Raw genomic sequence first — 14,712 nt, forward strand, 5'->3', positions numbered from 1 at the left:
TGGCCGCGCGAAGGTCGAGCTATCTAAATGGGTCAATACACTCCGCGTAGTACGAGCGGCGGACACGTGCTCCCGCGTTTGTAAATAGCGAGATATCGGCCGATTGTGCTGTGATTAATGGGGGCGAGTGATGACTCGGCACCGCCCGCGCCGCTAATGTGCCCATTCATCCTGCCGACACTATTATTACCCGAGATGGCTTTGATCCGACGACATTAGGGTGCTGCCCAATGTCAAGGTTGCACTTGATGGGCGACCACCCCTTTAGCTTGTTAATTTTGCAATCACATCTCACGCGCCAGCACATATGGCACACAGGATGATGAGTGTTGTCGACTACAGCACCTTGTTTTACACGAATTATGCTGTTTTTTCATCATTATAGTAAAAATATCTACACACATCTAAACAACACTTCTGGAGTCATATTCCCTTACTTACCTTACTTATTTCTGATAGTGCCTAATAATTGGTGTTTCTTTAGAAATATAAACTTTACGTGAAATCCATCGATAAAATGTTATCAAATTAATTAATTTATATATATGTTATAATAATATTATTTGCGCATATTGCTTATGGACGGTGACACAGCAATTCAAAAATACAGCTAAATATAATATTTTTTGTTTAAATCTGACAACAGAACAAGCCCGGTCAGGTGCAACAAGGTGGAATATATATAAAGTATAATCTATGCGGACTGCTATCCATCGACAGGCGTCCACGATAAGGGCGAGGTCACGGTTATCAATGGCGGCATCTCCATACGCGCTCGCCGGCCACGACATCTCGCACCCATTCACTATAAAGACGCTACCCCCCGGCACCCCCCCATACCCTCCGGCCCACCGGGCACCCTTCGCAGTGCATCCATGCAACAAGTTAGGGCACAGCCTCTGTCTTGTAAGGAGTTGTACTAGACAAGTTTATATGCTTGACAAGTTAGATACAACTAAGTAAATTTCCCTTTCTATAATACTATGAGATACTAATGATTGGTGCTTCACTAGAAATGGAAACGAAACATGGAATCCGTCAACAAATGTTAGCAAATTAATTATTTTATATATAAAACATATAATAAAAGAGCATATTGCTTTTGGACGGTGACACAGCAATTTAAATAAAGTTCCTGGTGAAACAGGACTGGTACATATTTCCAGGCCGTGATGCCCAATTAAATATGGATGTGATTGAAAAACGCGTGTCCGGTAACGAGCGTGTACATAATTGGTGGGCGGTGGAAGGCCCGGAGTGACCCAGTTGCGTTGCCCGGCGACCCGGGTGTCCCGGCCCCCCGGCCCCCAGGTCCCCGACCGCCGCCCGCCCCCCGCCGCACTAAATAACCTGCCCGAAAGCGACACCTTAACAAAGGTCGTTCAACCATCACAGGGTACTGGCTCTTCTGATTTTTCACCTATGCTCCTAAACATCATTAACATTTAAAACTAGAAAATGTTTCAGGATTTCGTCATTGTGGTAATGATGGTGATACAAAACTTCATAGGTTTCGGTCCGAAGTCGCAAAATCCAATAAACGATAAAATGTATGGAAGATTGTTTTGTTATTAAAATATACGTTGCGCAACGAGATGATGTTCCCTACTGAGGCAAAGTAGAAAACGCGCGAGCAAATAAACTTAATTGTTATAAGCCGGGTTCGCCGACTGCCACCCCTCGAAGACGACTCCTCGAAGGGCGGAGGGGGTTACGTAGAGTTGTATTTCTCCAAAGTTGTGCTAAATTTCACTTTCTCTGAAGACGTTTGTGCGTACACTTAGCCACCCACTCCACCCTCGCTAAGAAACTTTGTGAAATAGTTTTCATCGCTTACTTCAAAATAAGTTTTGAGTCAACTTTTGATCGCCAGTTTTAATAAAGCCTATGCCGCAAATTTAAAACAGTCAGTATTTTAATATCATTTTGAAGTTTGGAACACGATTCTCGGAGCGCACTCTACCTTCAGTATGACATCGTTATCTTAGCGAACCCTAAACGAATAAAAGATAAAAAACGTACGTCAAAAAAGTCCTTCTACTACACAAAAACCCAACCCCCTCGCTCTCTCTGAAGTTATAAAACACTGAAGGCGTATAAAACTCCGTCAGAACTAGCAGCCGTATCTCGAAGGGGCTAAAGTCGAAGTTTCCAGCGTGGAGTCATTTGGCTGAAAGGCGAGCACACGAGCGTGGAAGCTTTAAAGTAAAATGAAAGCCGACTCGCTCTTAATTCACCAGTACATAGATACGAGCGAACGTCGATAGAGCGCCCCCGGCTGCCGCCCTCCCCCGCCGCCCTCCGCCCTCCACCCACCACCACCGCCAGGCATAAATAAAGGGGGCGAACTCCGCTTAACAAGAGAGTGAGCACCCACCCTCGCGGCGTCGCTGGCAGGGAGATTCGAGGGGGCTGCGGCGAAGGACGAATTAAGGAGATGAGAGAGCACACGCTCTCGAGACGCGAAATATCAGGGAGAGAGCCTCGACTCAGTTCAGACGAGCTGACGTCGCTATATACATACTTATAATAAAATTATATCCATGCAGCTTTTTAAGCTAGCTTGGCTTTTAACTATAATTAAATATATAATATTTTAGCTTAAAATATAACATAGGAATACTTAACAATGCCTAGGTTTTATATACTACCTTCAATAGAAAATACAAAGGTTCTTTATATAAAGAAAATTAATTTACTATAAAATTATTTGGAAAAAGTAATTTCATAGAGAAATAAACGTCGTCCAAACCGTGTGTCAACGTTGCGTTTCAGAGCACGTGAGTCACCTCGCCCCATAAATTACAAACTATATCCCTCTGGAGTTAGGGTTTGTTTTTGACAAAATTGCCAGCGCTCCTTTGTCTTGATGATGCGCAGCGCAGGAAAGTGGATCGTATTTCATTACAATAAAGTCGGTATTAAGTCGGGAGGAATTCTAATATTCTTGGGAAAAGGGTGGGTATAAATTTTCTATGGGGGCAGACGGGGCGACGTCGCGCGAGGGCGCCGCTGAGTCACGGCGGCGAGGGCGGAGAGCTGAGGGCGGGAGGGCGAGGAGGGCACATACAGTAAGTATCTACCACTCACATGTCACAAAGTTTCCTCCGCATCGGGAAACTTTGTTAACGTCAACCGAGCACGTGGCCTTCGTTCATATTTTGTACGTAATTGCCGCGTTCGCCGCGATTTTTAAAAATAAACTTTATCGCACTCACTTTCAATTATACAATAACAATTTCTTTGATAATTTTTTTTATTTGTTTTAATGTGCCGCCTTTGTTGTTGATGTCTACACGAATATTCTATTATCGATATTACATCTAATTGCCGTATCTGCCGACGTAATATGAACATGAAAGATTAAATTAAAAGGATGTAAATGACAATCGTATAATTAATAGGTTTAGCGTGAAATTAAATACTTTCATCTATAAATAACTAAACTTAAATTCAATTATATCATTATTTCTTTAAACAAAATGAAGAATATTCTTCACCAACAGTAAAGAGTGTATGGATATTTATTAACAATTGCAAACGATACGGCAATCTCGTAGTTACATCGGACCGTCACCTTGAAGGTGATAAGACTATGATAAGACGCGATACGGCGCTTGCAACATTCCGACCGCTAGTCCTACGCTACTATTTATTTCATTTAATTATTACTAAATTTATTTTATTAATATATTTTTAATTGTAAACAATACATAGTTTATTATTAATATTATTATTTTAATTTATAAGTAACAGTATATTATTAAAAGCTATAATATACATATGAAACTGTATGTAAGATTTTTTTATTAATGTTATGTACGAGTATATAAAATTAATAATATTTTTTTTATATTTTATTAGTATAAATTATTATATAGTATTATTAATATAAATGAAAATAATTTCATAATTTAAGCATAGACTTGATGTTTCATGAAAGCATAAAGAAAATGAATTCTCAACCTAAGACATGTTCGGAGTCAAACGAACAACTGCGAGCTGATCTACTCCAGTCCCAATTACATTAGGTGCGGGCGCAGTATGGGGTGCGGATTCCTTATATACTCCCACTGGGGAGAAGTGCTACGAAAACTTGGTACAAAACGCGGCAATGACTTTTCCCGCGCAAACCTATTTCAGATCGTTCTCATACTTTTTTATGAGCTTTTTCTTAGTTATCTCCACTTTTTTAAATGAAATTAGAAGAACTAATACTAGTTCTCATGAAGTAAATTTCTATATAAATGTAGCCTTTAATGGAATAATAGCATTTTTTTGCTATTATATTATAAGAATGATAGAATTTCGTTATATTCGCCTGTATATTTGTTCATACCACGCGTAAAGCGACCCTTACTGTGTACGAAGGGCCTGCGCCCGAGGGAGCACACAAAGAGGATACCCCGAATTCAGTAATGAATCCCGCTAACCCATTGCCAACTTAGAGATTAGGGTCCATGCCAAGTCGGTAGGTATTTCATATAACATTTTATTAACATCAATTTGTTTGTTCATTTAGGATTTTATACTTTTTAATATTATAATATTTTTTCTTGGTTTTCCTCATCCTTGGAACATGTTTAGAGGTTTTTCACCGAGTTTGAAAGATTTATAGTCTGCTGAACGGTGGTGATGTGTGGTAGGCACGAGCATGGTCGCGAGTGCCGTTGCTTTGCATAAGTAATGACCACGGCCGCCCTACCCCGCCGCCCGCCCGCCCGCGCACTACCCCCGCCCGCCCCCGCCTCGCCCGCTAGGCCTATCGATTGCGGCGGCGCGAGGGCGGGCCGCATCGCAGTAATTGTCACACTGAGCGAAATTAAACTCCACCCCCGCAATTTCGACCTTAATACCCTCTAATATAAGTTATATTCTCCAAAATCCAATCTACGATTGAATACCAAATGTTATAGTCCGCTCTAAGTTTGGAGGCTGCTCGTAATAGAGCCTTCGAAGAGTCTATAACAGAGCTTAATTAGACAGGCGCGATAGCAACAAATGGATTTTACTTGTTCCATGTTTTGGAAATAAAGGTAGAGTGGATGCGAAAGTAATATTTAAAATTAGCGATGAGCACGAGGATAAAGAATCATCCTGCAAACACCAGTATTTATAGATGAGCTGGCTGCGGCGAAAACCTTTTCCAAATATGATTTTCACCACCAGTAAGACTAGCATAGCAAATATTTAACATCACAAAATCTTAGTGAAATATTAATATGAATATGATGGACAGACATAACTTTGTATATTTGTCATACTCGCTCCAAGCATGTTTTAGAAATCAATTCCGTATCGTTCCAGCGTGCGGTGTGCACGTCGCATCGCATGTATTAATAGCAGCCGTCTAATCGCGCTCCGTTTTTTAGCGCACCAGCGGCGACGAAAGTGTGGTGAAAGTGGCGCATCGACGTCACCCACACACGCGCACCACCGCGCACCACACGCGCACCACACGCGCACCACCGCGCACCACGACCTGCGCGCGCGCAGCTCTTGCCTCACGCGGCCGTGGCCGGTTGCGACACGCCGCCGGCCGCCCGATACCGCGCGGCCTCTCGAGACACGTTCTCTTACCCAACGCAACGTAGAAATACTTTATGCAAGTCCCACTTCGCCCCGCAGTGACGGTCTCTAAGTGGGCGATAAATTATCACGAATGCGACAGCGACATGGGTTATGGGCGTTCACCATTCCTGCTAATTAATTTTATAGGGGCACCTTGTTAATACATGCGGGTGGTTAACTCCTCCCTTCGTCCTTCAAACTATTTTATGTCTTTTTAGCTTCACGCTGTATCCCGCACAAAGGGAAGCAGTGGGAACCTGGGAACTCTGAACTTAAGATCCATGAGACTCCGTTCCCATTAAGACATTTCCGTTCTGAATTCTTTAGTCATTGCGTGTTGAGTGGCGCAACTCATCGCCTCGTTACCAGAGCGAGCGTTACCTTGAGTTGGAATTGAACCCACAACCGTCGCGTTTCCTGTCGCACGATGGGACCCTGCGCCACTACTAGCTTCGCTCCTCTGTTCTATACAAATAAAAGATATAGAAACAAGCTTTGCCTTTGCAAATGCACCGCAAACGTCACTGCAGTGTTGCGGTCTTCTGCAATGGGTAAGCGGTTGAGAAATTTTCACGCGGCACTTTTTGTGACATAACGAGCTCTATATTAAAATACTATTAAAAAAATTAATTATTTCAATCAAATATATAAAAAAAACCTAATTTCAAATTACAAACTAAACAGAAATATAAAAATAACTTCTTAATTAGTCAACTTAAATAAAAACAAAGTAAGATATTCAAATGAACTGACGTCAGCTCTCTATAGCTGATAAAGGTAAAGATGTGATGGAGATTTATTCTATTTTGACAGCACCAGGTATATAGGCTCAGGCTCGTAAGGCGATGTACAGAAGAACGAAAGTCGGTCGTAGCAGACCACCGCACCGCCTGTAGCTATCAATTAATTATAATAAAGTGTGAGATGAAAAGGAAACTCGCCGATCAGCTGGTCTGATGCGTGTTGGAACTTGGAAGTAGCGATCCCGTATCTGAGAACTGGTTTGAGGTCCCGTTACACAAAATTACATATATAGGTACCATTGTCTATAGCTACCTCCATATTCTAATACCTTTAATACAAAAGGCAGCAAACTTATTGGCTCATATTTTTTTTAAATTGAATTGAATTGAATTCGTTGTTTTCAAAATCTTAAAAGGAACGAATATTGTAGATAATTGTGTTTATTTATTAACGAACTAACAGCTTTAGCTAGACGTGTACGACTTTAACCTTTTTAGATAAAAAAGCTTAATCATTTTTTCATTGCAAAAACCTGCGAGCAGTGACGTCACGGACTGTATGGGAGGACTAAAAAAGATTAGAGGGGGGCGGAGGAGGGAGCGCTTGCGGGGGCGTACTGACTACGAGCAATTTCTACTACGATCGCATCTCACTTTTAACTCACGTTTCAATATCTTTTTTTATTATTATACCGATAGTTACTTTACTTTAGCTATATATTGGTACGAAAAAATATGTTTTAGCATAGTATAATCATTATAGCAATTGGCAATTGAAAATAAATTAATTACATAATATTTCTTATTATATAAAAATATATTTTTAATAAATATTAATTTCGTAAGTGACACTTGCTAGAGTCAACAAAAGTCTTGTCGACTTCATTTCCAGAACACGTCTGTATAAGACAAGTAGTAGGAACTTAGGCTATGGGATGAGAAGGGAGGTATCCCCCAACTCAGAAATGTGTCGAAACCCACACACTCGCATACCTACCTACTACATTACTGTAATTATCCAATTATAAATATACATATGTCAATTCTTCACTATTAAATAATATTAGGCAAAATAAAATAAATAATATTTCATTCATTCTATAGTTTAATTAGTGTGTTTTGATATTTTAAAATTAATTTATAAGAAAAGTATTAATAATGCTTTTAATTTCTAAACGAAAATAAAAAAAAATATAGTAGATAAATCAATAACAATTAACTAAACATCAAGTAAATAAGAACACATCAACTAACAACATTGTCAACAGTCATTCAAAATTAACGATACTAATGGATGCGATAGTAAATAACGAGAAAAGCCGAAGCCCTTTGCGGCTGATTACGAGAGCGCTACGAAATAAGAATGAATTTTTAATGAACCCCCACCCGCCGGGCGATGTACCCCTGTCTTCTGAAGGCTGCGCACTTAGGAGATTAGTCCCTGGAGCCTTCTAGTCGAATGACTAACAACAATCCTATAAGAGGTCAAAGGCGCTCTTTTACGATATTAACTTTACCAATCTTTGGATATTGCTCAATCGACAAGGGCACCTGAGTATATATCTAGCACAACAAGAACAAGAAACTAGATAAACTCTAAAAAAAAAATAATATTAGTAAACTAAAGAAAATGATAACAGAATAGTAAAACAATTAGATTAACTTCAGTAATAACAGTAATCAGTATAAAACTGAAACGCGAAACGGAAGCTAGTACAAAATAAAAATAAACAAAAAGCCAAAGGCAATAAAAGAGATAAGGCGACGACCCCGCACTGCAATACTATGTAAATATTCTTTACAGTGTAAACAAAAAGAACATGGACGTGTACGCGTTACGTCACGTCAGCGGGCGTCACGGCGCGTCACGGGCGCGACGTCACGCCGGAAGTCCGCGCTAGATATATTTACAGTGGCCGTGCACGGGTTCAATGTCGAGCTATCTATCTATCGGCCATCAATCACGCGGCGCCGATAGTCGCGGCCCGCGGGACTCCCGCCGCGGTCGTTCCGTCTCTCCTTCACACCTACACGAACAAGCACACTGTAGGCACTACTGTACTGTAGGTGCCGATAATGCTTTAATTACAGTTAAATTGCGTCACCGTCACCTACGCAACGTTTGTGTTGTGTGCACTCATTGAATAAACGCATTATAGTCGAGTCGAACAGACGACCCTGGCCAAGTATGCACATTCACACACCGTGCCGACTGTGCACACTGTGTGCACAGCGCGGACGGGAGCAAGGCCGGCGATGTTTACAAACTTCCGTCCCGACCCGCGAGCACTTGTCACGCGGGACGGGAAGCTCCTCGGCCGACACACGGCTACGCAAATAATGGCGAGCCCTCACCATTGACCCACTTCGGATCGACTGCTCGCCGCGTCTGCACTCGAGATACGATCGCTGATAGACTGATTGCTCACGTGTTGTAATCGTTTTACTATTAGCATACGGCGTACGGCGTGCCGACTGTCTCCTTGCCATTCGACGTTGTAGCTTCGAAGTACGTGCTGGCAAAGGTTGTTCCCCTCCTGGGAAGTCTTAACATCTCGAACTCCCACTCATTGTCACATTTCAGCTTATGTCAAAAGTAAGACCCTTTAATATACACGAAACCTACTTGAGAAAATAGAATCGGGATATTTTAGAAATTGAAAAAAACTTTCGTAATACCCTAAGATATACGAAGCTGAGATGAGCTTAAGAATGAATGGTATTCTTGAACATGCACCCTTATATTCGGCGTGCCCTGTACAGGGTGGTTTGGGGTGAGGGGTGAGTGCATTGGGGCGGCCCCCCGCGGGTGCAGTAGGCGCGTAGTGACTGCAATAACGGAGCAGTGAAAGTGTCGCGGCCCGCTTCAACCGTCAATGAGAAGATGTACTCCCTTCACCCCTCCGTCTTCTCAAACTTGTAGTTTAATAGTAAGTTATTCGGGTGGATAGCACGTATGTGTGTGCTGTGCGCGCTTACCAGCGAACTCTTGTGGCAGCACGATATTGTTGCTTTAAAATTTTAATGAAAACTAGAATAACTTATGGCTATAGTTCTAAGAATACCTAAAACAGCCAAGCGGGTACCCTAAGAGCAAAGACAACGAGAGCAAGTGCCCACAGGCTGCACTTTACGCATCAAGTGTGTAAAGTGCAAGTGTAAGTGACAGCTAACGGGCGTTGCCTATCAACAAACAAACGTACGGAACGAGCGTCATTATCTCGGAGTCATGAATGAAACGGAACGTATCGCGTGCCATAATCCGCGCGCATAAATCTCACTCAAACGCCGATCGTTGCGTAACATTGTACGGCTCAAGTTCATTGATCCACTTAATGTCCGCACTAAATGTGTCGTTCTTGTCGAATGTCAAAACAATATTACATAATTACAGTGCGATCGACGAGTTGTGGCCGCTATAAACTTAATTTAAAACAGCTGAATAAATTTGATTTTAGTTTATCGTACTTTAAATATCTTCCAACTGAATAAACAATACGCACAATAACAGAAAATCTAACTTACAGCGACCACGACTCGTTAACCGCACTATAAACGCGTTTACATGTCATCTGTGATCGGCGCACGTGTCTACCCACTTCCGACCGATCACCGGCGAACGTCACCATGTTTATTTATGAGGTTATCATTATAAAATGACGTTTTAGCCCATGCCGATATCGTTGTGCTATATTAATAACATTTATTCATTCATTCATTCATTCACTAATGATTTATAGGAACTACCTACCAAATAGATTTATTAATAAAGCTATTATCGCATAATAATTATACCTAAACAAGATTTTACGCTACTTGACGTCGCGTCTGTAGTAAAACGTAAATCACAATTATGTTCTGTTTACATTTGATTCGTGTCTAATGACCGATTAAATAGCTTTAGAGTTTTTTTTATTCTTCTGGTGTGCGATTCGTTTGTATTATGTCGAATATAATGCGTGAAGCACGCTCGAGATTTTTACGTGTTGTAAAAATGTAGAAACAATATATTTTTTTGTAGCTTCACGCTGTATCCCGCACGCAGCAGGGTGGACAGAGGGAACCTAGTATTAACATGGCATAACGTGGTGAATGCGCTTTGCCTTAACACCAGAGCGAAGAAATGAATGAATGAAGATTAGAGAGCTAATCGAACCTACAACCTACGATCACACTAAACATAAATACAACTTATTTTACTTACGAAAATCTTAAAAAAGCAGTTCACTACTAGTTCATTATATCTCGAAAACTATCATACATTTGTATGTATATAATATATATATATGTATTGTACTATCCACAACCGAAACTCCTAACGACAAAACTTTACAAGATACATTATAGTTCTCAAACTTTCACCCCAACCCGACCTGAACTTGACCTTGGAAATAAAATAAGAAAATGGCAATAAAAAAAACCACATCAGTCTTGAGATGACGCGGTATTTACATAAATTATCGACGACGCGTCTGGGCGTGTTTACAGCACTGTTTACATAGGCCGTGGGCCGCGGTGGAGTTCATCGACACGTATATTACATTGTTTTATGGACATGTAATTGGGTCGGGTTGGACGGTATCTGGGGCTTCGCAAATATATGGCGCATGCCTGCGGTTGTCAAAGTTTTTCGTCTGTTTTGGAGATATTATGCCTAATACAATACAATCTAAAGAAATTATATTATTTCTCAGCTCCACGCTGTATCGAGTATGTAGCCTAGGCAGAGAAAGGTTAGTGTTAAAACACGCTGCTCTCCATTCTAAAGGGTTCTTTACGTCTGTCAGGTTTCGTATAATAAAACTTACTAACAAAGAAAACAATGATTTCTCAATTAACTTAAAAACCACTCGAATTGAGCAGGTAATGGCGCCTAAGTATTAACAACTACTGTAGCAATAACAATCTACAAAAAAAATAACAAATCTAAAGCTAATAATATAACAATAACAAAATAATAATCGTTTCCATTCATTCAATACACCTGACATTGGTTCAGCTTCATATTTTTTCTAAACAGGTGTTTAGCGTTCATTCATTCATTTCATATGGCAGTGTCGATGCCCTATATTATTGTTAATGTCTTTCAAGTTCATTCAGTTATACAATAGGCTTATAATTATTGGTCGTTATCGTTTATGTCAAAACATGACGGCACGAGGCCCTCATGGCGCAGTGGTGCAAGCGTGCGACTGTAAAAGCAACGGTTGGGTTCGATTCCATCTGTTGTTAATATTTTTATTTCTTTGCTCTGGTTCGACGAACGAGCTCCGCCATTTAACACACAATGCCACTAAAATTCGGCTAATAGTGAGGAACGGAGTGTCTCAACACTAGGTTTTCTCTGCCCACCCAGCTACATGCGGGATACAGCGTGAAGCTGCAAAAAAAAGTGAAAAAATAAACATATCGAGTCGATCCATAATATTTTACATAATGACGTCTCGTTTGCATAAGCTATTATTATGCGTGTCTTCTTCGATGACGTAGAATGCGTTACGGCAAATTCATTCATTCATTTGTTTATATTATTATGTTTACTTGCACCACGTGGTTGGTGGTTGACGAGACGTGGTGATAGTGATGGTGACGGATGGAGAGGACCAGGGCCGCGGAATGTTGGGGATTGGGTATGTGTTGATGGTCTTAATGTTGATAGTTTTTTTTTAATTTCTTTTAGTTATAGTTTGATGCCCTTTTGTAAGCTAAGGTGTTTGATATATGGAGGAAGCTATTTTATATGTATTGAGATATTTAGATGTTAGTATATCTACTAAAAGATATAATTGTATAAAAATGTTATAAATAATATATGTGATGCATATGAAATATTTAATATTTCCATTTTCTCGCTCCGATAACAAAGTGAAATACGGCGTTAAGTTTCGCCACTCATTACGCAATGTGGAGATCGAAAGCAACGTTAAAACAACGTGAAGCTACATAAAAATATATATTAAAATTCAAATAATTTAAAATACAAAATTTACTTTAAATTCACACGTATCAGAAGCTTATAAATCTTATAATAATAACTATATCCAAATCCATCCATTATAAATAAGTTAGACTTTGAAGGCATTCTAGAACTAACTTTCAGCAGCCCTCGATGTAAGCGGTTTACGTGTGACGTGTGATGGCGGATGCACGTGACTGCAACAAGTCGCATTCCTGAGTGCACCCTCGCCCCCCACCCCCCTCTCACCCTACACCACGCTAAGGGCCCGGAGGAACCTGAACTTTATTGCCAAATACCCTATATATACATAATTGATAAGAAACTGATAAAAACGTAGCTTATAGGATTTTCTATTTTCATAAAATATATCCTAAAATAGTATTTAGAGACTTAAAAGACTTTTTACATTTTACAAGAAACTTCCTGGAAACAATCTTAATTCCGCCTTTCAAGGCAATGCGTTGAACTCTTTTATCGACGAACTTGATTATCGCTAATTTTAAAACATTTTTTTTATCAAATGATAAAACTAAATCTCTTAATGATAAATTGTCATTATTATGGTTTGTTTCATTGAAAATTATTTTTGCAAAAATTGTTTTAACGAAATAAAAAATAAAAAGCGTTCACTGGGCGCGGTGCCCTAGCTGTTGCCATGACAACACGCCCCTCGACTTGCTCATAGGAAAACCCAACGACTCGTGGATACAACGAGGTTAAGATAACATTGATATTTTTACTAATGATCAAAGACAAGTTTAATCCTAAAATAGTTACTTTCATAAGTTTAATAATTTAATAAAATACAAAAAAATATATTTTTAAACCGAGTAGATAAAGGAAATCGGTCGTTACGGTACAGCAACAGCGGTGTACGCCGAAAAACAAGCAAGTACGTTCTGATATAGAAAGTAAAGAGCGCCCGCGCTGGCAAGAGACCAGTGGAGCTGGCGACTTGGCGAACCACCGCCGTAATTAACGTGGACTGTGGAGTCGCCGTCAGCCTCGCGCCAGCCGACAAAAAACCAGCTCCGCCACAAAAACACTCGCCGAGCGAGACGCGTTCACGGGCTAGAGCGGGATAGACGCACACGTATTTCTGTGACTCGCTCGCCCCGTTCGCCTCGGCCGTCGAGCGCGCAGTTGTCGACAATTTATATTTCATTTAAAAACTCTGCAGAATGCGCCCTTCTATCTATCATGTGACGTTTGACAGGTCGCCGGAACCGCGGCGAGATGTCAGATTCGAAAAAAGGCGCGCTTTCCTATTGAAGTGATTTTGAGGAAAATTGTTGGGAAATTTTCACTTTAATGTAATTTTCTAATTAATTATCCTATAAATTAGTATTTGGCTAATCTCATATTGTATTGTACGTCGAATTCGAATGCAACTGAACAGACTTGTCTTTTTATAAACTTTGAGTTATACGAGTAATATAATATAGATATGACAAAGAAATATACATACATATTTAGAGATCCTAAGCTATTTTCTTTTAAATTACATTAAAAACTACACAAATATGAAACAATGTAAGGACTTAAGTCTCTGTTCCTAAATACAAACTTTTAATCACGAAATATAAAGAATATGAGGAAAAAAAGCACAAGTGGGTAGAGTAAAACTAAGGTATAAGTTATAACAGACGTTTTAAAACACATTTCTAACTAACTTAGAAAAATGTAGAAACATTTATTTAAATCGAATTTATTTTCTTGTAACTTTACATTAAGATATAGTAATAAGTAGTAGAGGACATTATTAAAATATTATCGTCACATTCTACAAAAAAAATCAAAATTTTGGAAATGTCAAAAAAAGTCTCCAAACCGATATTAAACACTTATTACAAAGTTCGTAAAGCTCAGACAACCACATTTATATATTAAAACTGCCCATTTAACGAAGTCACTGTTACCCAACAAAAGCGAGATTCAGAAATGATTTTAAATCGAATCATCGAGACACTCCACCCTCCGCAAGTGTATTAGGGATGTACGTTAATTGACAAATCTTACCTGGAAATCACTCCACATTTTCATGGGGATACACCATAGTTCCGATACGAAAACATCACACGATCACGATAACAACTGTCAAAGTCACCAGCACGGCGTCACTCACTAGCGTTGCGTGCGGAGGCCGAGCGCAGACTGAGGCGTCGCGCTGAGCGCCGAGCGCCGAGCGCCGAGCGCCCAGCGCCCCGGCCGCGCGGGCCCACCTGCGACTGGCACAACAAAACGAAGGTATCGGGTACTGCCTGCTGCTTCTACCTGCCAGGTAGTAGGTTCGATATGACAACAACTTTTAGAATATTTTTGTATGTTATATTTATATCGTAGTTCTAGGCTAGTCTTTCTAGAACTCAAGTTAACACATTTGACATTTTTAACATCCACAACTTGAACTAATAATGTCGCAGAAATATATCCAAATAG

At 40.1% G+C, this 14,712-nt stretch overlaps 1 protein-coding gene across 1 annotated transcript in view; it reads right to left on the reverse strand.

Annotated features, from left to right (window-relative positions):
- Positions 1 to 14,504, reverse strand: part of tara (SERTA domain-containing protein 2 taranis) — a 22,954-nt gene extending 8,450 nt beyond the window's left edge. The window contains exon 1 of the mRNA XM_085189528.1: positions 14,293 to 14,504. Within this exon, the coding sequence (XP_085045654.1) occupies positions 14,293 to 14,316 (24 nt within the window). The 5' untranslated portion in view covers positions 14,317 to 14,504. The remainder of the gene's footprint in view (positions 1 to 14,292) is intronic.
- Between the last annotated feature and the right edge of the window lie 208 nt (positions 14,505 to 14,712).

Source organism: Heliconius melpomene, chromosome 8 (assembly GCF_056956725.1).
Source record: "Heliconius melpomene rosina isolate 202511_hmr_F chromosome 8, ASM5695672v1, whole genome shotgun sequence".
NCBI lineage: Eukaryota > Metazoa > Arthropoda > Insecta > Lepidoptera > Nymphalidae > Heliconius > Heliconius melpomene.